The sequence below is a fragment of the Chiloscyllium plagiosum genome, chromosome 14, assembly GCF_004010195.1.
Source record: "Chiloscyllium plagiosum isolate BGI_BamShark_2017 chromosome 14, ASM401019v2, whole genome shotgun sequence".
In the NCBI taxonomy this organism is placed as follows: Eukaryota; Metazoa; Chordata; class Chondrichthyes; order Orectolobiformes; family Hemiscylliidae; genus Chiloscyllium; species Chiloscyllium plagiosum.
The window spans coordinates 36,387,482-36,409,663 of NC_057723.1; the positions used below are offsets into that span (position 1 = coordinate 36,387,482).

The window sequence follows — 22,182 nt, forward strand, 5'->3', positions numbered from 1 at the left end:
TTGGGGCAGAGGGATTGGAGGGCTGCGCGTTGTGAGGGTGAGAGGTTGGAGTGGGGGAGGGGGGTCGACAGGTTGAGGCGGTTAATGTCCCGGCGGCAGTTGGAAATGAAGAGGTCGAGGGCAGGTAATAGGCCAGCGCGGGGTGTTCAGGTGGATGCAGTGTGTTTGAGGTGGGCGAAGGGGTCCTCGGAAGGTGGGCGGGAATCCTGATTGTGAAAGTAAGCTGGGAGGCGGAGGCGACGGAAGAATTGTTCGATGTCATGGCGTGTATTAAATTCATTGATGCGTGGACGGAGGGGGACGAAGGTGAGTCCTTTGCTGAGGACTGATCGTTCGTCCTCAGTGAGGGGGAGGTCTGGAGGGATGGTGAAAACTCGGCATTGCTGGGAGCTGTTGTGGGTGTAGAGCTGGGAGTGGGGTCGGAGCCAGTACCTGGAGTGGGTGTGATGGTGGGGGGAAGTCGGAGCCAGTACCTGGAGTGGGTGTGATGGTGGGGGGAATGGGGGTAGAGTCATGAGCATGGGTAGTGTTCCCCTCGGGGTTCTGGGGGGTGGGGATATGCAGGTGAGTGGCGCTGGTGGGGGCGGAAGTGGTGGCAGACACGGCAGTAGGGGTGGCGGAAGTGGCAGACACACTCATTAGTGGGTTTGCACTCTCCCATCAGCTCCATCATATTTTACTTAACTGCACCAAATTCACTCCTTACTTGATAAAAGACTTTTATTTTTATCTTTAAGTGTATAAAATAATTAATGCAATGCTTACCATTTAAGTTTAGATTTCAAACAAGTCAATAATTATGCTTGATCAATAATTTCTAAAAATAGATAAAAGTAAATATACCGGATGTCCATGAATACTCTCAAAGTATAACAAGCTCTTCTGAAGGGCTATCTTCTCTGCTGTTAAATGATTTTGACGCATTTCCTGTGAATTAGATGGATTCATTCCAAATGTAAGTGAAATAACATTGGTAACACACAATATTCCTATTTATAACAGGTAGATTTGCAAAGACGAAATCTCTCATTTCCCCCACCATGGCTATTAGACAGAGTCTACAGCAGTGTCCTATAGGACTTGGCTATCTTGTCAGTAGGTTGCTATTGAGACATTCTTGGTAATGGACCTAAAGTACTCCTCCCAGAATAGATCTCGGACCTTTGCCATTTTCAGTGCTTCTTCCAAGTGATGTATAAAACGTACTGATTCTATAGCTGAGGGGTGCAGTGGGTAATAATTAGCAGAAAGTTTTCTTGCCATGTTTGACTTGATACATGAGACTTCATGAGGTCCAAGGTAATGTTAAGCAACTTCAAGGCAAATCTCTTACGTTTGTGTATCACTATGCCATCAACTCTGGTAGGTTTGTCCTGCCAATGGGTCAAGACACACCCAGGGATGGCACTGGTCACTTCTTTCACACCAAACCAAACTTATGTCTATAGAACAGCTTTCCCAGTCTTGGCGTAAGCCTCCAAGAGTTACTAAGGTAGATTAACAGATTTGTTTTTGTGCCTAGGTCAATGACTTTATAGCAGTTCTATATAATAGAGTAGTCTTTTCAAAGATCAAATAATTCAATCATGTGTCTAGGTCTGGAGTGATGCTTGGGCCAGACCAGCTAAATGACAACAAATTTCCTTCCACTCAAGAACGAGATGGACATTTACACCAGTTAGCAACAGTTTCATGATCACCATGATGATGATGATCTTTTTATTTCAAATTTTAATTCCAGATTTATTAATTGAATGTAAATTCAATCAGCTGCCTTGATCAGAGTTGCACTAGTGGCTTTGGCCTCTGAAGTATTAGTCACATGTCATTACCATAATGCCACCTCTGCTATCTAGACAGTACCTTAATATCTTCAGGCCAGTCTTCCTCGGCTCGTTTTTCTTTAAGTCTTTTTAAGATAGTTTCCAGTGTTGCTTCCTTAGATGGCTTTTTTTCTTTCTCTAATGTTTCTTTCGATTCATCTCTTTGTTCATGTTCCAAACAGGAGCCAAAGCTCTTTGGAAGAGTATTGCTCCGTGGGCGTATTACAGGTAGAACTTCCAAATCATTTTCTGAAGTTTTATATTTTACCTCTGCAATGGAAGTAGAAACAAAAATACATTGCTCAAATGGATGTTTATATATGCAGCTATTATTCAAATTGCATCAAGTTCCAATTCATAGCAGCTATTGCATCAAGTTCACTAAGAATTTTCAATTTGATTAATTAAAACACAACTTTAATCAAATAATTAATTTCATGGAAGAGATAGGGCTTGCAATCCTAGTAGGTCATCAAGATTCTTCTTCTTACATCATTAGCTTAATTATTTTGTATTGTAAATGTGACCATATTGATTTGATAAAATTTTAGACTTTGAATAATAAATGCAACTTTGTCCAAAGTGGCTCTCACAGCAAGATGAATCGTACATTAAATTTACAAAGGTGAAAACAGAGTTAGAAATAACAGCTATTTCAATGAAAGTGGGACAGAATAGCAAGAGAAGAGAGAAACAAAAACAAAAGAGAGGATAAGTGGACAAGTCACATAAATGCTAGATATATAGAATACAACTTATAGCGAGGCTGGTAGGACAAAGAAAATGGCCATTCAGAATGGAAGCTTCAAAACATGGCAGGAAAGCAATGCATGAATATTTTCTGGAGGAATGGCTGCTAAATGTTTAAGATAAGGGAAAGACAAAGAAGTTAACAATTGAAGGCTCAGGGAGAAGAAGTATAGTATGTAGGTCTTTCATACATAATCATAGATGAAGATGGTATGAGAAGTTTTACTAATTATCATTTCCTATGCAGTTTTATAATTAACTTTTTTTCCCATTCATGTTATTGTTACAATGCTTTAAGTTCCCTATTTGTTTCAGAGCCCCTCTCAGCGCAAGAATCCAATTACATTTGCATATCCATAAGTATGCTATTTCACCAAATTACATGTTTTCAGTTCTCCAGATGACAAAGTTAATGGGTCTTTAACACCTCCTGTCCCTCTACTTAAATGTTTACATTCAGACCATGACCTTCAATGTCCATATCTGATTTTCTCCTTTTCACCCCCATCTGAATCTCTAAACTCAGATTCAAACATCTCCTACATTACACCGTCAGCTCAATTGCCCTAACACATCCACAACGTATTATTAAGAAACAAATAGCAGGACATTTAAAGTCATATAGCATGGAAACAGATCCTTCATTCCAACTAGTCCAAGCCGACAATGTTCCCAAAATAAACTAGTCCCACTTGCCTGTGTATGGACCCTACCCCTCCAAACCGTTCTTATTCATTTACCTGTCCAAATGTCATTTAAATTTTTTAACTATACCTGCATCAATTGCTTCCTCTGGCAGTTCATTCCACAACAAACCACCGTGTAAAACGTTTGCCCCTCACATCCTTCTTAAACTTTTCTCCTCTCACTTTAATAATATGCTCCTTAGGTTTGAATCCCACACCCTAGCAGGGACCCTTGCTTTTCACATTATCTATGCCCCTCATGATTTTATAAATAAAAGGTCGTCCTTTAACCTCCTATGCTCCAGTGGAAAAAGACCCAGACTCTCCTTTCATTCAAATCCTCCATTCCTGGCAAATCTTTTCTGAATCTTCTCCAGCTCAATAATATTGTTCCTAGAGCAGGGCGACCAGAACTGCACACAATGCTCCAGAAGAGACCTCACCAATGTCTGGTAGAACCTCAACATGTCCCAATCCTTATATTCAAAAGTCTGAGCAAAGAAGACAAGCATCCTAAACGCCTTCTTAACCACCCTGTCTACCTGTGATGCAAATTTCAAAGAATTATATACCTGAACCCCTAGGTCGCTGTTCTATCCATGGCCATACCATTAATTGTATAAACCTTGCCCTTGTTCTGTTTTACCAAAATGCAATACCTCACATTTATCCAAATTAAATTCCATTTGCCACTCCTCTCTTTGTAATCTTAGATAACCTTCTTCACTGTACATATAACCACCAACTTTGGTGTCATTCACAAACTTACTAATTGTGTCTTCATTTCTACTTCGAAAAGCTTAACACAAAGAGTCAACATAGCTTTGTGGAAAGAAAATTATGTTTAACAAACTAATTACAGTTCTTGGAGGGTTTAAGCAGCACAATTGATAACGGAACTAGTAGATATGATGTATTTGGTTTTCCAGAAGACATTCAATAAGATATTGCAAAAATATTACTGCATAAGAAAGCTATCAGCATGGATTGAAAATTAATCAACATACAGAGAATTGGGATTACTGGATCTTTTACAGGTTGGAAACATGCAACTAGTGGACTGCCGCAAAGAACAGTCCTTGGGCTTCAATTACTATCTATACCTACGATTTGGAAGAGGAAATACAGTGTAATGCATCCAAATTTGCTGACAATACTAAAATTAGTGGGCGGCACGGTGGCACAGTGGTCAGCACTGCTGCCTCACAGCGCCAGAGACCCGGGTTCAATTTCCACCTCAGGCGACTGACTGTGTGGGGTTTGCACATTCTCCCTGTGTCTGCGTGGGTTTCCTCCGGGTGCTCCGGTTTCCTCCCACAGTCCACAGTCCAAAAATGTGCAGGTCAGGCGAACTGGCCATGCTAAATTAGGTGCAGGGGTAAATGTAGGGGAATGGGTCTGGGTGGGTTGAACTTCGGCGGGTCGGTGTGGACTTGTTGGGCCGAAGGGCCTGTTTCCACACTAAGTAATCTAATCTAAAATAGGTGAAAAGGCACACGATGACGACATAAGGAATCGGCAAGAGGACATGGATAGGTAAAGCAAATGGACAAAAAGTTAGCAGATAGAGTTCAATGTAGCAAAGTGCAACAGGGCAGCAAAGTAGTTCAGTGGTTTGGATAGCACAGCTGGCTCGCAGTGCCAGGGACCCAAGTTCAATGCCAGCCTCGCATGACTGTGTGGAGTTTGCACATTCTCCCCATGTCCGCATGAGTTTCCTCCCACAATCCAAAGATGTGCAGGCTCGTTAAATTGCCCATCATGTTCAGGGATGTGTAGGTTAGGTGCATTAGTCAGGGCTAAATGTAGAGGAAGAGGATAGCGGAACGGGTCTGAGTGGGTTACTCTTCAAAGGGTCAGTGTGGAATTGTTGGGCCAAATGGCCTATTTCCATACTGTAGGAATTCTATTCTGTTACTCACTTTGAGGAGAAAGTCTGCTTTTTGATTCTATTACTTAAATAGAGACTCCAAAAAAGTGCAACACAGAGGGATGAGTATTATTCTGCACGAAAGGCAAAAAGTTAAAGTTAGAGTGCAGATACAGCAAGTAATTAAGGCAGCAAATGGAATTTTTATTGCTAAGGGCTTGGAGTTTAAAAATAGGAAAGCCTTGTAGCAGGTGTGTAGGATGTAAGGTGAGGCTGTACCTGGAGTACTATGTACAGTTTTGGTTCATGTGTTTTAAAAAAGTTGAAAGTAAAACTAAGATTGTTCTGTTCATGTTATTGGCTTGAACTAGTTAGCGACAGCATTTTTCTTCCATCAGTAAACATTTTATCCTTTAAATTATAATTCTCCAATCACTAGCTGAAAGTATAAGTTCAATAACAGTAAAAGGACAGTTATTTCTGATAGCAGTATATTTTAAGCACTGTTATCAGTGTTGAGGCATCAATTTACAAGTCAGTGTAAAGATCACGATTTTATTATCTGCATTTTTGGCTATGGACTGAAATTGGAAAAGGGCTGTTTTAAAACCAAGGAATTGCTGCAATTTATATAAAAAAAGTTTACTCTGGATTTCAGTAACTCGTGTTTACTCTGCTTTTTCGTTCAAAGTGGGAAAGACCGTTTGGTGATATGTTGACACCAAGGATGCGTACAAAGTAAGATTTGGTGATAGCAGATTGCAGGTTGCTGATTGGTTGATGACAAGATTATGGATGACAAAGGCCATCTGCCTGACAACAACAAGCTGATTGGCTCCTAGATGTTTGAACAGCTCAAGAATGTGCATGATATTAGCAGAAGCCTTTGGGCTGCTGCAAACAACAGATGATGTACCTTCTTCTCCAGTAAAATACTTAAAGCAGAAGAAAGGCAGGTTATTTTCCCCTTACCAGTTGCTATAAGCTGTCCCTTTAATCAATAACTAAGAGACTTTGTAGTTAGTGCAAAATAATCTGTGTGTCCTCAACGAAGTGAAGACAGCCTGAAGAGGAAAGAGTGAAGAACAGAAATTCTCAGCAACCAAAAGGATTATATCAGAAAACTCGGTGGGCTGGGGACCTTTAAGAGAGAGCAGATAAAAGTCAACCAAATTGCTGCTGCTCTGGAGTCAAGTATAAGAAAGATAGGTAAGGGTGGCAATTTTCCTTCCCTCAAAGGCATTAGTGAACCAGATGGACGTAATTTACAAAAACGGACAGTGGCTAGTTTTAATTCTAGATGTTTTTAAATTTTAAAAAGCCACAATTTCACAAAAATGGAGTTCCCTTCAATTTCCAGCTTACATATTATAATAGTAATATTAACTTGCAAAGTAACAAATACATACAAACGTTATACATTACAAAATTTAAATTGGACCGGTACCTTTTAACTGCTTGCGTAACTTGACCAGTTCATTCATCCATTTCAAAACCTTTGGATTTGCTACTTTGTCACTGTGGGATGGCTGTTAATATAACGAAAAAACCCTTTTAAATGCTAGATGCATCAAACAAAGTGTGAATTTTCCAAAATAACCAGTGCTCAAAAGTTTAAGTTGCTAACTCATTATTTTGCCTTTTAAATAGCATCACATTGACAAACCTTTCCTTCTATTAAGAGAAATGTGGAAAGGAGGAGGAATGCTACCTTATCAGGAGGTGTTAGCTTTACTTTTCCAGGACTAAACACTTGACTCAGATCTCCATCTACAGTCCTCACCTTCTCCTCAGTTTTGGAATTCAATTCCACAAATGTAGCCAAGATGCTAGAAAAGCACTTTTCAACCAATGGTGGGATAAAAGGCATGTGAACATACCATAGTCCAGAGTCAGAGAAACTTAAATGGGCTTCAGAGAGTTTGTTGGCTAAAAGGACAGTGCAGATGTAAGGTGCGTGTCAAGATGATGTGCTAAATCAAACACTAAATTTAAAGTTATTGGAAACCTTCATTGATCAGACTTTTAAAAACAAGTCTATAATGGAAACAGAGAAAAAGTGACAAATAAGTTGTCCAAAATTAATTTGCATCTTTGAAGCTGCATCACACCCAATGAAGATGTAGTGTCTATTGAGATCTGAACAGAGACAATTGCAAAGAAGTATAAACTACTCTTTCCCAACCCATCAAGATGCAGGATGGATCATTCAAAAGTTTGTTGCTGTAACTTTAATCACCTCTGCAATCACAACAAAGAGGAAGCTGGCCAGACATTAGCTGATCAACTGTTTGAGAATATATAACCAACAATACTGTAAATGGTGAATGGAAAAGCCCGAGGGAAAATTGATGTACAGAGAGATCTGGGTGTCAGATGTACCCTGAAGGTGGCAACACAGGTTGATAAGTAGTCAAGGAGGCATATGGCATGCTTTCCTTAATGAGATGGGATATTGAGTACAAGAGTTGGCAGGTCATGTTACAGTTGTACAGGACTTTGGCTCGGCCATATTTGGAATATTGCATACAGTTCTAGTCGCCACATTACCAAAATGGATGCTTTTGAGAGGGTGCAGAGGAGGTTCACCAGGATGTTGCCTGGTATGGAAGGTGCTCGTTATGAAGAGAGGTTAAGAAGATTAGGAATATTCCTGATAAAGAGCTTATGCTCGAAACGAGATTCTCCTGCTTCCCAGATACTGCCAGACAAGCTGTGCTTTTCCAGCACCACACTCTTCAACTCTGATCTCCAGCATCTGCAGCCCTCATTTTCTCCTAGATTAGGATTATTTTCATTAGAAAGACAGTGATTGAGGGGGGATCCTGATTGAGGTCTACAAAATCATGAGAGGCATAGACAGGGTGGATAGCAAGAAGCTTTTTCCCCCACAGTGGGGCACTCAATTACTAGGGGTCACGAGTTCAAGTGAAGGAATAAGTTTCAGGGAGGTATGCATGGAAAGTTCTTTACACAGAGGGTAATAGGTGCCTGCAACGCATTGCCAGTGGAGGTGGTAGAAGTGGGCACGATAGCATCATTTAAGATGTATCTGGGCAGATACATGAATGGGCAGAGAGCAGAGGGATACAGATCCTTGGAAAATAGGTGACAGGTTTAGATGGAGGGTCTGAATCAGTGCAGGTTTGGAGGGCCAAAAGGCCTGTTCCTGTGCTGCAATTTTCTTTTTCTTTAACATGGAGGGGGGACAGTTTGGAAGAGATCAGACATATTTTATCAGCTGGAGGGAGGATGAAGCTACTCTCCCGCCTTCTACAATATTCTATCCAAGTTCTGAACTCTTTTGCTGAATATAAAGATCTACCACAAACATTTTCTATTAACATGTTAGATTTTCTGCAGTGATACCAGGAGAACAGGGAATATACCAACAATGACTGAAAAACACCTGTAATCTCTTTGCAATAATCTCTTTGCAATCTTCATTGATGTTATCTTCTTACCTCATTCTTTAGTTTGCCAAGTTGAACATCCAATACCCTAAATTTTATTCTTTTCATATTTGAGAGTTAAGTGTTTGCAAGTGTTAATGGGTAGGAGGATATATTCGCACATTAATATTTTAATTCAATTGGTTTTAGCACTAGAACAAATGACTTACAGGCTTAAATCAAGATTACATGCCTGGGTTAATTCTAACAAATTGTATACAGTCAGGTATGTACTGAATGAATTACATCATATTCTTTTTAAAAACTCAAAAAAGCCTTATGGTCAAACAAGGAGAGAGAGAGAAAAAGGAAAAAAAAAAGTTTGTCCTGTCTTCATCTGATCATAACAAGAGCAATGATGGCATAGGTATTTAACAAAAATGTGAAATTCCCTTTTCAAAGGACGTGTAGTGGTGGTGACACTTTATGCCAACTAGCACAGGGTCTTTGAACAAATCAGGTTTACATAAGGTTAGGGAGGGGAGAGAAATCATAGGAATACTGAAATCACCATGCTTACTGGTGACAAACATACTGAATTAGAAATCAGGAATTTTAGTAAGATGGCAATATTAAGTTTTCTGCCAAAAAGGAAATGGAGCCACAAACATAGGTTGGTATGGAGTAGAATGACAAGTTTACAATCAATGTGATTTGGCCTAAGCCTATAGCTGTGGGATGGGTGAGTCAAAGAGACTACTAAGGAATTCTGGAAGTAATGGTGAAGGAACTGATAGGAGAGAGAGATTGCTACAAATGGTTTGGTGACAACTGAAAGAACAACAATATAACAAAGCAAAGCACAAAGGGAAAAGAAAATGTGAAAGACTGTTGTATTATCTACCATTGAATGAAGATTGAGGAGCACAAGGGGAAACTTGCAGAAATCATAGTCAGAAACTGTCAGTTGTGACTTGAGGCCACTTGGAAACAACAGCGGCAGCAATTTGTTTGGAGAGGAAAGACAGTCATGAATTTACTTAAGTAATATGTTGAAAAACTTAACAAAAGGAGTAGAGATTAACAGCAATTTGCAATGACTTGGGAGTTAAAGTCTTATTTTGAGTAGATGTTGGCTATAGTTGTTTTGGAAAGCGAACAAAGCCAGGGGAGAAAAAAGCATTGCCAATGTTAGCGAGCATGGAACTACTATGTGAAATTGTGTGATCACTAGTATTTTTGCACAGTCATAGATCGAGTCAGAGGGACAGCACGAAAGCAGACCCCTTGGTACAACTTGTCTATGCCGATCAGATATCCTAAACTAGTCTAGTTCCATTTGCCAGGACTTGGCCCATATCCCTCTAAACCCTTCCTATTCATATATCAATCCATGTGCCTTTTAAATGTTGTAATTGTACCAGTCTCCACCACTTCCTCTGGCAGCTCATTCCATACATGCATCAGCCTCTGTGAAAAAGTTGCCCCTTAGGTCTCTTATATCTTTCCCCTCTCATCCTAAATTCATACCCTCTTGTTCTGGACTCCTCCAACCCAGGGAAAAGACCTTGTCGATTTACCCTATCCATGCCCTCATGATTTTATAAAACTCTATAAAGGCTACCTCTCAGCCTCCGACACTCCAGGAAAATCAGCTCCAGCCTATTCAGCCTCTCTCTATAGCTCAAACCCTCCAACTCTGGCAACATCCCTGTAAATCTTTTCTGAACCCTTTCAAGTTTAACAACAATATCTTTCTTATAGGAGGGAGACCAGAATTGCACATAATATTTCAAAAGTGGTCAAACCAATGTCTTGTACAGCCACAACAAGATCTCCCAACTTTTAATACTCAATGCTCTGACTAATAATGGATAGCATACCAAACACCTTCTTCACTATCCTATCTACCTGAGATTCCACTTTCAAAGAACTATGAACCTGCATTCCAAGGTCTCTTGATTCAGCATCATTTCCCAGGACCTTAGCATTAAAAAGGTGTATAAATCCTGCCCTGATTTTCCAAAATGCAGCACCTCACATTTATCTAAATCCAACTCCATCTGCCATTCCTCAGCCCATTGGCTTGCTTGATCAAGGTCCCGTTGTACTCTGAGGCAACCTTCTTCACTGTCCACTAAACCTCCAATTTTGGTGTCATCTGCACACATGATCATAACAGCAGGTGATTACTCTGAGTGAGACAAACACAGAAGGCACAGACAGGCTACTTTAACTCAAAGAAAATATTTTGTTTTATTCTCAGATCCTCACGCATTAAACTGCATTGTTTCATTTCTCAACTACATTTCTTTGTAACTTTATTTCCATCTTTACAATTTGCTGTACTTCAGAAGGTTGTATCAGCAGCAAACGTTGATGTACATACTCTGATCCTAAATTCAAATCATTTATACAGAACCAAAAGACAAGACCTAGTTCATACACATGGGTTTACCACCTGTCACCTCTCACCAAAAAAATGTGTTGGTTTTTGTTCCTACTTTGTTTCATATCTCCCAACCAATTACCAAAATCACTTGTGTCTCCAATTCTGTGCATTTGCAATATTGATCAATCTTGTGTGGAATCTCAGAAAATACCTCTTTTCTACTGTCCTACTCTTCACACTCTCCATCTAAATCTGAAAGGTAAAAACAATGACTGCAGATGCTGGAAACCAGATTCTGGATTAGAGTGGTGCTGGAAAAGCACAGCAGTTCAGGCAGCATCCGAGGAGCAGGAAAATCAACATTTCGGGCAAAAGCCCTTCATCAGGGTTATTAGGGAAAATCTATGCCTGACTTAATGGATACTATTCCTGATGAAGGGCTTTTGCCCGAAACGTCAATTTTCCTGAACTGCTGTGCTTTTCCAGCACCACTCTAATCCAGAATCTAAATCTGAAACCACATTATGGTACAATTTGCAATGACTTTGTACGAGTGCAGGACACGGCAGTTTCAAACAAACATCAAGCAATTTGAGGAAATTGTGAACTGACATGCAAATCGAAATTGAATCAGAGAAACATGGAGCAGTGAAGTGAAGATAGTCTAAGAAGCCTTTCATTGACAACCATCACAGAATGAGAAGATGAGTGACTGGGGAGTGGAGGTCGGAAAGGCAGCATTGAGTGGTCGCAACAGAAATGCTGACAGCAACTTATGATCTCAAACAAATATAAAGCCTGAGCTTCCAAATGCAATTACAATTCAGCAGGGCTACCAAATAAACATAAAACCTAGAAACAAGAAACGTATGGCTTTTCGGCGTGAGGGGGAGAGGGTGCATGTTGGTGTAAGAGGTATAACAAAAGAAATCCATGGCTTCCATTGTATGAGAGGCAATGACCTTTCACAACTCACACCAAGACAGCCCAATACTTTCTCAATACAAAACCAAACTACTGAAAAATACTCACAACCTGGAATGACAACAGAAAATGGTGAAAATGCTCAGCTGATACAACAGTACATGTGGACAGAGAGCAAGGGAAAGGGTAAGAGAAACAGAAACAGAAGCAGAGTGAACATTTTCAGTCTGTTTCTCTGCAAATGCTGCCAGATCTGTTGATTTGCAAAATTTCCTGTTTAAACTGATCGAGATGCTTAGTCTTATATTTGAGACACAAAGGGCCATTCTGAATGCAATTGAACAGATCGTGCAAGACGTACAAAAGTGAGCAATCAATCATGAGCCATAAAGGACCCAATGACCAGGAAGCAATAAGCCTCAAGACTGAACATTAGAAATGAAAATCTCAGTTACATTTTTAATGTGATAATAGAGAGATGCAGAGGAGTATTAGGGAAAATCTATGTCTGACTTAATGGGTACTGTCAGAAGAGGGATTACACTTTGTTAGGTCAGAGAGATGTACAGCACAGAAACAGACCCGTCAGTCCAACTTGTCCATGCCGACCAGATATCCCAACCCAATCTAGTCCCACCTGTCAGCACTCGGCCTATACCCCTCCAAACCTTTGCTATTCATGTACTCATCCAGATGCCATTTAAATATTACAATTGTACTGGCCTCCACCACTTCCTATGGCAGCTCATTCCACACACGCAAAACACTTTGTGAAAACATTGCCCCGTAGGTAAGTCTCTTTTATATCTTTCTCCTCTCACCCTCAAACTATATCCTCTAGTTCTGGACTCCCCCACCCTAGGGAAAAGACTTTGTCTATTTACCCTATCCATGTCCCTCATGATTTTATAAATTTCTATAAGGTCACCCCTACACCTCCAATACTCCAGGGAAAACAGCCCTAGCCTATTCAATCTCTCCCTATAGCTCAAATCCTTGAACCCTGCCAACATCCTTGTAAATCTCTTCTGAACCCTTTCAAGTTTCACAACATCCTTCAGATAGGAAGGTGACCAGAATTGCATGCAATATTCAAAGGTGGCCTAACCAATGTTATGTACAGCTGCACATGACCTCCCAACTCCTGTACTCAATACTCTGAATTCCTGAAGAAGGGCTTATGCCCGAAATGTCGATTCTCCTGTTCCCTGGATGCTGCCTGACCTGCTGCGCTGTTCCAGCAACACATTTTCAGCTCTGATCTCCAGCATCTGCAGACCTCACTTTCTCCTCAATCCTCTGACCAAGAAAGGAAAGCATACCAAACACCTCCTTCACTATCCTATCTATCTGCAACTCTACTTTCAAGGAATTATGGACCTGCACTCCAAAATCTCTTTGTTCAGCAACACTTCCCAGGACCTTACCATTAGATATACAAGTCCTGCTAAGATTTGCTTTCCCAAAATACAGTAACTCGCATTTATCTGAATTAAACTCCATCTGCCACTTCTCAGCCCACTGGCCCATCTGATCAAGATCCCGTTGTAATTGGAGGTAACCTTCTTCACTGTCCACTACACCTCCAATTTTGGTGTCATCTGCAAACTTACTAAATGTACCTCTTAAGCTCACATACAAATCATTTATATAAATGAAAAGTAGAGAACCCAGCACCGATCCTTGTGGCACTCCACTGGTCACAGGCCTCCAGTCTGAAAAACAACCCTCCACCACCACCCTCTTGTCTTCTATCTGAGCCAGTTCTGTACCCAAATTGCTAGTTCTCCCTGTATTCGATGAGATCTGACCTTGCTAACCAGTCTCCCATGAGGAACCTTGTCAAACACCTTACTGAATTCCATATAGATTATGTCTACCGCTTTGCCCTCATCAATCCTCTTTGTTACTGCTTCAAAAAACTCAATCAAGTTTGAGAGATATGATTTCCCATGCACAAAGCCATGTTGACTATCCCTAATCAGTCCTTGCCTTTCCAAATACATGTAAATTCTGTCTCTCAGGATTTCCTCCAATAACTTGCCCACCACCGACGTCAAACTCACTGGTCTATAGTTCTCTGGCTTGTCCTTACCATCTTTCTTAAATAGTGGCACCACATTAGATTAGATTAGATTAGATTAGATTAGATTACTTTACAGTGTGGAAACAGGCCCTTCGGCCCAACAAGTCCATATAGTTCTCTGGCTTGTCCTTACCATCTTTCTTAAATAGTGGCACCACATTAGTCAACCTCCAGTCTTCCGGCACCTCACCTGTGACTAATGATGACACAAATATCTCACAGCAAGAACCCAGCAATCACTTCCCTAGCTGCCCACACAGAGTTCTAGGGTACACCTGATCAGGTCCTGGGGATTTATCTACTTTTATGCGTTTCAAGACATCCAGCACTTCCTCCTCTCTAATATGAATATTTTTCCAAGAGGTCACCATGTATTTCCCTACATTCTACGTCTCCATGTCCTTTTCCACAGTGAACACTGATGCAAAATACTCGTTTAATATCTCCTCCACATAAAGGCCGCCTTGCTGATCTTTGAGGGACCCTATTCTCTCTCTCGTTACCCTTTTGTCCTTAATGTATTTGTAAAAACCCTTTGGATTCTCCTTAGCTTTGACAAGTAGAGTTATCTCATGTCCCTTTTTGCCTTCCTGATTTCCCTCAAGTATACTCCTACTGCCTTTATACCCTCGATTCACTCGATCTATCCTGTCTATACCTGACATATGCTTCCTTCTTTTCCTGAAACCAAACCCTCAATGTCTTTAGTCGTCCAGTATTCTCTATACCTACCAGCCTTTCCTTTCACCCTATCAGGAATATACTTTCTCTGGACTCTCGTTATCTCATTTCTGAAGCCTTCCCATTTTCCAGCCTTCCCTTTACCGGTGAACATCTGCCCCCAATCAGCTTTTGAAAGTTCTTGCCTAATACCATCAAAATTATCCTTTCTCGAATTTAGAACTTCAACTTTTAGACCTGATCTATCTTTTCCCATCACTATTTAAAACTGCATTGACACAAATTCTCAAAGAAAGGTATTTTTCAATCACAAGCTCCAATCGCACAGACAGGGTGCTATCATAACTGGCAAAATTGTTTAATACAGAAATAGCTAGGTTTTTGAAACATGTTTATCAGTAAGAACATGGTAGATCATTAATTGTTAGAAGGAAGTCTTCGGAACACAAAAATGTTTAAGTTACATCTTATTGCATTACTCATTTTTTAGGTTTACTATGTCAGCCTATTTCTAAAGTCAAGTCAATTGAATTAAACCTCTCTTCAGTTCAGGGTGTAACAAACTACATCTGTGAACACTTAAAAAATTTGAAGTTGAATTTCCCAACATGCACAATCAAGTTCTCTAGTTTGAAGCACAGAGATATTTCCACTCATTCTATGAGAGTTGTGAGCTTTATTTCTCACAAAAACTCAAACTGAAGAATTAGTTTGTGAAACATGAAAAGCCAAAACTGTTGAAAGTAAAGTATTTGCAGCTCTTTTTCCATTATGAATTTCTTTGATGGAATAACAACCTCCTTGGACTTTTAAGTATTTAGGAAACAAAATTAATCCTACATCCGAATGACATTCTCTTGCTTTGTAAAATCTTGAATAGTATTTTCTCCCCCGCAAGCTATTACAAGTTAGCCAGAAGGCTTTCTCATTAACTTACCTACTTTGTGGAATGCTTCCAACCATAGCAACAGCATTTAAACTTTTAACATGCTAGAAAGAAATGTAATTGGACACTTATTGGGGTCAGGAAAGTGCTGATGCTCACTGTAATCCCTCAACAATTTTTCATTTACTTTCAATCACCACAAAAGGCTTCACATCATGTATATCTCATTACTGTGTGCCAATAAATATTAGTAGGAAATTCTATGTAACCAGAAAATAATACATTCAATCAAAATTAATGCTGTTTTACATTTACTCTTTACTGTAAACAATAAATCTGAAGCAACAAATGAAATTTGTCTGCAGTTATATCTTAATTAACTGCAGACAAATTTCATTTGTTGCTTCAGATTTATTGTTTACAGTAAAGAGTAAATGTAAAACAGCATTAATTTTGATTGAATGTATTATTTTCTGGTTACATAGAATTTCCTACTAATATTTATATCTTAATTACAAAGTTATGTGACAAATAATTATGCCAACTAAAACAAATCTTTTCAAGGGAAACATTTTCAAATATCTTACCTTATACTTTCTCTCTTTTTCAAACTGTTCTTCAAATAACTTTATTTTCTTTTTGATGTTCTGAACTTTTTTAGTCAGCTGCAATTGAGCATGCTCTTCCTTTTCATCATTGGAATCAAACGATGATCGTCGTGGTCTTGAAGTACAATTGTAACAGCAAGGAAAGAAAAAAATTTCATTTGCAAAACAGAAAAAAGATATTTTCTAAATCTAGATGGCTTCTTTAAAAAAGCTTGTTTTTAAAATTACATGGTATAAATTTAGAATGCTGCTTAAAAATTATACAGGACATTTACAGAACATTTCCTAATCATCAAAATTTTTTAAAAAATGAATACAGCACTACCAATTTTAACAATCAGACCAATTAATTCCCAAGACAGTTTATATATAGCATAATAGGAATATGAAATATGGGTCTCTATTCACCTGGAGGTGAGGTGAAATGGACTGAAGTGCATGTGTAGACATGAACATGTTAATGAGGACCCCAATAATCAAACAGCCCATAAAAATATTGCCATAGTTTGCATATAAATCAGTTACTTGAAAAAAGAATACTAACGCTCCAGGAACTCTACATCTGGTCAGTGGTCAATAATTAAACGGAATCAGCAATTTGATTCCAAAATGGACTCAACTGGCTTGATTTTCCCAGTTCTATCACAATGTCAATATCACCCTCAATTTTAAGTCAGGAACCCAAAGTGGCAAAGGAAGCCAATTAAACTATCATTTCCTGGAGGACTGTGGGCAAAGCTATAGAATCCTCCAGGAAAACTACTGAGGCAGGTAAGAGGGTATCTCAAAACAGATACGTTGTAGGCATGGAAAAATTTGAAACAACATTACTGTTATCAAGAATCAGGTCATCACTGTGGAAGGGTAATGCTTTCTCAGGATGACTTATGGCCACTCTGGAACTATTGGATTGCAATGGATTTGTGCTGGGGGAATGAAACGGAACATCAAAGCTCCCAAGCCCTCTTCAGAATACCATCAAAAATTACTTTAATGGGGCTCAGCTGGTGGACCATCACCTTTTCCCCAATTGCTCTATAGTGGGCCTAACTGGATTCCTGTCAGTCCCAGTTTGATTCCACATCCAGAGATCACTAGTGTAGGAACACATCAGATGTTTGAGTGCATAAATTTGTTCCATCTCCTGTCTTCTCACTCTCATCCACAAAACGCCACAGCAATGTTGTGGCATTTGAATGGGGGAGCAAGTGAGAAAAACTAAATGTTCATTTCTGACTGTGATTTAGCGGCTGGACAATATGTGAAATGAAGAACTGAATCACTTAGTTGTGATTATTCTAAAGTTGAAAAGAACCAGAACATAATTTGGCACCTTCAAAAGAGGGAAGAATGTGAAAAAAGCTTTATTAGAACACTACTCCTTCATACCTAAAGGAGGAAAGTCCTTTCAAGGAAGAGGTTTTTGAATCAGATTCATGTATAAAACGTTGACTGTGACCAAAATTAAGGTAACGACGGCACAACATAGGTGGTGGGTCCTCTTCAAGGGGGTGGCTAATCAGTCTGCCTGCTTGTGGTGAAAGTTGTGCCTCTCCTAATTCATGTTCATATTCATCCTGCCATGATTTAAATGCAGGAACAGGATCTAAAAAAACAAAACGAAAAAAAACTTAGCAGATAATACTTGAACAAACTCAAAATTAATGGATGATGTTGTAACATCACTAATAGAAATCAAATCACTACCAAGAAAAATTCCAATAAGCCAATGTATTTTTATTTCAGTGGAGTACTAGTTGTCACATGAGCAGAATGTGTTCCTTAAATCTCAGCACATGGTTCTTCTATTTTACCCAAAGAAAAGTCCATGGGAAAAGATTGTTGGGGGATTGTTTTTGATGTCAGGTAGGGGAACAGGGAAAGGAATATACTCTTCAAACTAACAGGCTTCTGCCAATAGAAGCTTCCCCCATCCAAAATAAAAGTATTTATAAAATTACCAGTTATCTTATTGACTTGACAGATTTCTCAAAACAAAAGTGAGTGGGGATCACTACCTTAAAAGTTAAAATTTTCATTTTACCGTAGTTGGAACTGTATGATATAAGTTCCCACATGGCAATGCAAACAGCACAAAACAGCACTTTAGTTATGGCATTTTGTATTTTTCTTTCTGGCTTTTGATTATTGCATGTTTTCATTTACCTTATCTTCAATGGCTGCCCCTACCATTTTCAATACAACTCCATTCAAGGCATTACATTAAATAGAGTTGCATATATTTTTGAGCAAGGATTTTGATCAAACACAAATCTGGATTAATATATCTATTTCAAACCTTGTTGGGACGAACTGTAGCACATCCTAAAGGCACCTCAGCACAATGCTGCAATATATATCCATATGATTCAACCATAATTATTACAGCACAGGAAGTGCCAGTTGGCTTAGCTATTCAACTACAAACTAGGAGTCGTTGGGAGGCTTCAGTTTGCCTTTGTCCCTCCGTAAACACAAAGTGATCACTTGTGGTGGTGCAGTAACATAGTTAGTGCCTAAAAAGCCAGTTTAATAAATCCTACATAAATTTTATGACTTAGCCAGGTGTAACAGTCCGAAGCACAGGGTGGATGTTTTCTTACAATGTGGAAGAAAACAAAACCTGCAAGGGTTTGGTCTTCATTTGACTTGCAAATGGTTAGTTCAGAGCATTTGGCAGATGGTCAGAAAATCTTCAGCACATGTTCAAAGAGAATGCATGGGAAACTGTATCATTGCTATAAACTTACAAGTATTTTACTTACCTCAAAAAAAACTCATTAATATTATTTTTTTGGAAAGACAGTCAAATATGCTGTTTATTTACAAGCTTTAGAAAAATCTAATCTTGGTGAATTCATAAAAAACTGTTTGGCTACATTTAATTCATTGATTGCCCCTATTTTTACACAATGTATTAACTTTCTAGATATTTCTTACATTAAAATTGAAACTGAGTAAATAAATTTACATTATGTGGGGGGTGTGGGTGTTCTCTTCTCAACTTTCCCTCCTAGTGAGCACATTAATTAACAAGAATGGAACAGACAAGTACTATAAGATCACACTATCGGTTGTTTTTCCATCACAATCTTTTAATGTTCATATTTAAATGGAAACTCTCCCAACTGACTTAAATTCTGGTTGCCACTAGAGATCTTACACTCCCATTTATATGTAGCATTTAAATGCCAGCTTTTCTTTCAAGAGTTGGAATAGTAAAATAAAATTTGACAGCAAAATCATCAGAATGATGGACATTTGCAAAAAAGCTCATTCAGCTCATCTGGCCACAGCCAGCAGACATGTAGCCCCCCAATCCAATTTCTCATTTCAGATATTAATCTGTAACGCTGCAGGTGTACTTCAAGGGCTTAAAGTGAAGTGAAAGGTAATATCCTTAAAAAGCTTTTATTAGCAATGAAATAGCAATATTTCTGACAGAGCTAACACAATGAATTACAGTAGCATGGTTATATAGCACTACTAATAAAACATCCCAAGGTACTTCACAATATAATACTGTATAAATAAAATGCCTCACCAAGCTATGCAAGAACATATCAAGGTCAACAATCAAGAACTTGCCCAAACAGGTTTTAAGGAATGTCATAAAGAAGAGAGGTGAGATACAGAAGCACAGGATTGGAGAGAGGGAATTCCAACCCTTGGGCCCATAATACTCATGCCTTCAAAAATCATGACGAAGCAATCAATCAGGAATGCTCAAAGGGCCAGAATTAGATCAACAGGTTTACAGAAGCAGAATAAGTGGCACTGTGGAGCAAAATCTAACTGGAATGCATTACAATACTTCAGAACTGTGATATTTGAATGGAAATTCTTTGTGATTCCAGTCTAGGCTTGTCCACAGAGCATGTAATCAAGAGTCATGCTTCAAACAGTTCTGGAGGAGACAACACAGTCAGAAGAGTCATCTTTTGGTTGAGTTATAGTCAAATATTACACCAAAAGTCTCACTTATCCTCTTAAGTGTATATGAAATAAATATGAATATTTTAGAATCTATTACAGGTGCACAATCCTTTATCCGAAATGCTTGGGACCAGCTGGTTTTCAGAATTTTTCGAATTTCAGAATAAATAATAGTTTGATGGTGAAATTTTAAAAATAGTTTTACCAAACAGCAGATGTACCGAGAGTAAAACGGACCCTGAAACAGAATTGATGCTGGGCCACGCCCCACGTCACATCCGAGTAACATGCATCGGGTGGGTGTGGAGTTGGGTTAACTATTTGTACAGCAAATAACCTTGTTAATGAAAAAAAACTTCATGAAAAACCTTCAGATTTCAGATAAAGGGTTGTCTACCTGTATTAGCGATAGGGTAATGAGACTTAGATAGTTATAATATGATTGAACAGAGTCAACATAAAATTCACGAAAAGGAGATGGTGTTTGACAATTCAAATAGTTTCTCAGATTTGCAACTAGCAGGATGGATAAATTCGTAAACAATAAAAATCCATGAGGGAAAGCAAGCAGCAAGAAGGACTCAAGAGGCTACTAAGAAAGAAAGACCAATTAATGATAGTTGGTAAGAATTTGAGATGCTGAATGTATTGACAGAAACACAAAGTTATCAACTGCAATAGGAAAAATGGAAAAGCAATTTTAAAAAATGAAACTGGAAGATGAATTCCCACCCTAAGTGCATTGTGAGTCAACCTACAGCACGTGGACTGCAGCAATTCAAGAAAGTAACTCACCACCATCTCCAATGGTAACAAGGGTCATGGAATAAATGCTGGCAAGCCAGTAATGCTCACATCTCACTAATGAATAAAACAAAAGTTGGTATTGAGGGGTTTTGGAATCCTTGTATACAGATCACAAGGTAATTAGAAAAGCAAATAGTATTTCAGCCCTTATTAAAAAGGAATTTGAAATACAGCAAAGACTACTAAACAAAAAGATATCTAAGGCCTGAGTGAGATCTGACCTAGACAAATATGCGCAGTTTTGTCCTTACTTGGGGAAAAATATGCTTGCCTAACAGGAGTACAAAAAAGGTTCAATAAGAATGGTATTCAAGTTAGGGTGTCCTACAAGAAGAAATTGAACAGACAAAGCCACTCAATTGTAGTGTGTGCCTCAATGAGATAATTTTAATTCTTTTGAATCTTGACAGAATATTTTCCCTGGCTCAGTAGCTCAGATCTTAAGGATTAAGTTACAAAATAAGGTTGTCAGATATTTTAAACCAGAGATGAATGGAAATTTGCTCATTTCAAGGATTGTGAATTTTTTGGAATTTTCTATCCTAGACGAGTTGATAGGTATATTCAAGACAGATATTGCCATACTTTTGGAAACTAATTGAGACAAGGGTATGGAGATGAGGTGAAAAAGAGAAGTTGAGATAGAAGATCATCAATGATTTAATGGAATATATGGTTCATAGGACAAAATGATTTATCCCAATTTATTATGTTCTTGAATTGTTAAAGTATCCTGTAGCACTTTCAAAAAGCAACGAGGGTCCTTTCATTGTACATTAAGAACTGGAAGCAGGAGTCGGCCATCTGACCCTTTGAGCCTGCCCTGCCATTCAATAAGATCATGGCTGATCTTTTTGTGGACTCAGCTCCACTTACCCGTGCTCGCACCAGATCCATTAAATTCCTTTATTGTTCAAAAAAATCTATCTTGGCTTTGAAAACATTTACTGAAGTAGCGTCAACTATTTCACTGGGCAAGGTATTCCATAGATTTACAACCCTCTGGGTAAAGAGCTTCCTGGCCCTTCTCTGTATGTTGGGTAGTTCCTGCCTTTTCCTACTTTTGCCTAAAGGTGATTACAATAACCTGGCTAGATGGCATCTTGGAACATGCAAGGTTTCAAAAGGCACTGCAAAAGTGTAAGTTTATTTTTCCCGTCTCACTTCCTAGGAATTGGAGAGAAACAGGCATAATAATTCAAGGAGGAATTCAAATTTAGCAGCATTTATTTCCCATAACAAAAAAAAAATCAGCAGGAAGTTTACATTTAACTTCAATATTTAAAATGTCTCGATTTTACAGGTGGGAAGGAACCAAAAACACAAGATTCCGAACCAAAA

General features: G+C 38.8%; 1 protein-coding gene across 2 annotated transcripts in view; it reads right to left on the reverse strand.

Annotated features, from left to right (window-relative positions):
* The window catches only part of LOC122556631 (protein FAM13B-like), a 113,940-nt gene that overhangs the window by 15,694 nt on the left and 76,064 nt on the right, over positions 1 to 22,182 (reverse strand). For both annotated transcript variants that reach the window (XM_043703563.1, XM_043703564.1), the window contains 5 exons: positions 17,488 to 17,704; positions 16,078 to 16,213; positions 6,577 to 6,658; positions 1,864 to 2,093; positions 844 to 927 (listed from right to left, as the gene is read on the reverse strand). In XM_043703563.1, coding sequence (XP_043559498.1) covers positions 844 to 927; positions 1,864 to 2,093; positions 6,577 to 6,658; positions 16,078 to 16,213; positions 17,488 to 17,704 — 749 coding nt within the window. The remainder of the gene's footprint in view (positions 1 to 843; positions 928 to 1,863; positions 2,094 to 6,576; positions 6,659 to 16,077; positions 16,214 to 17,487; positions 17,705 to 22,182) is intronic.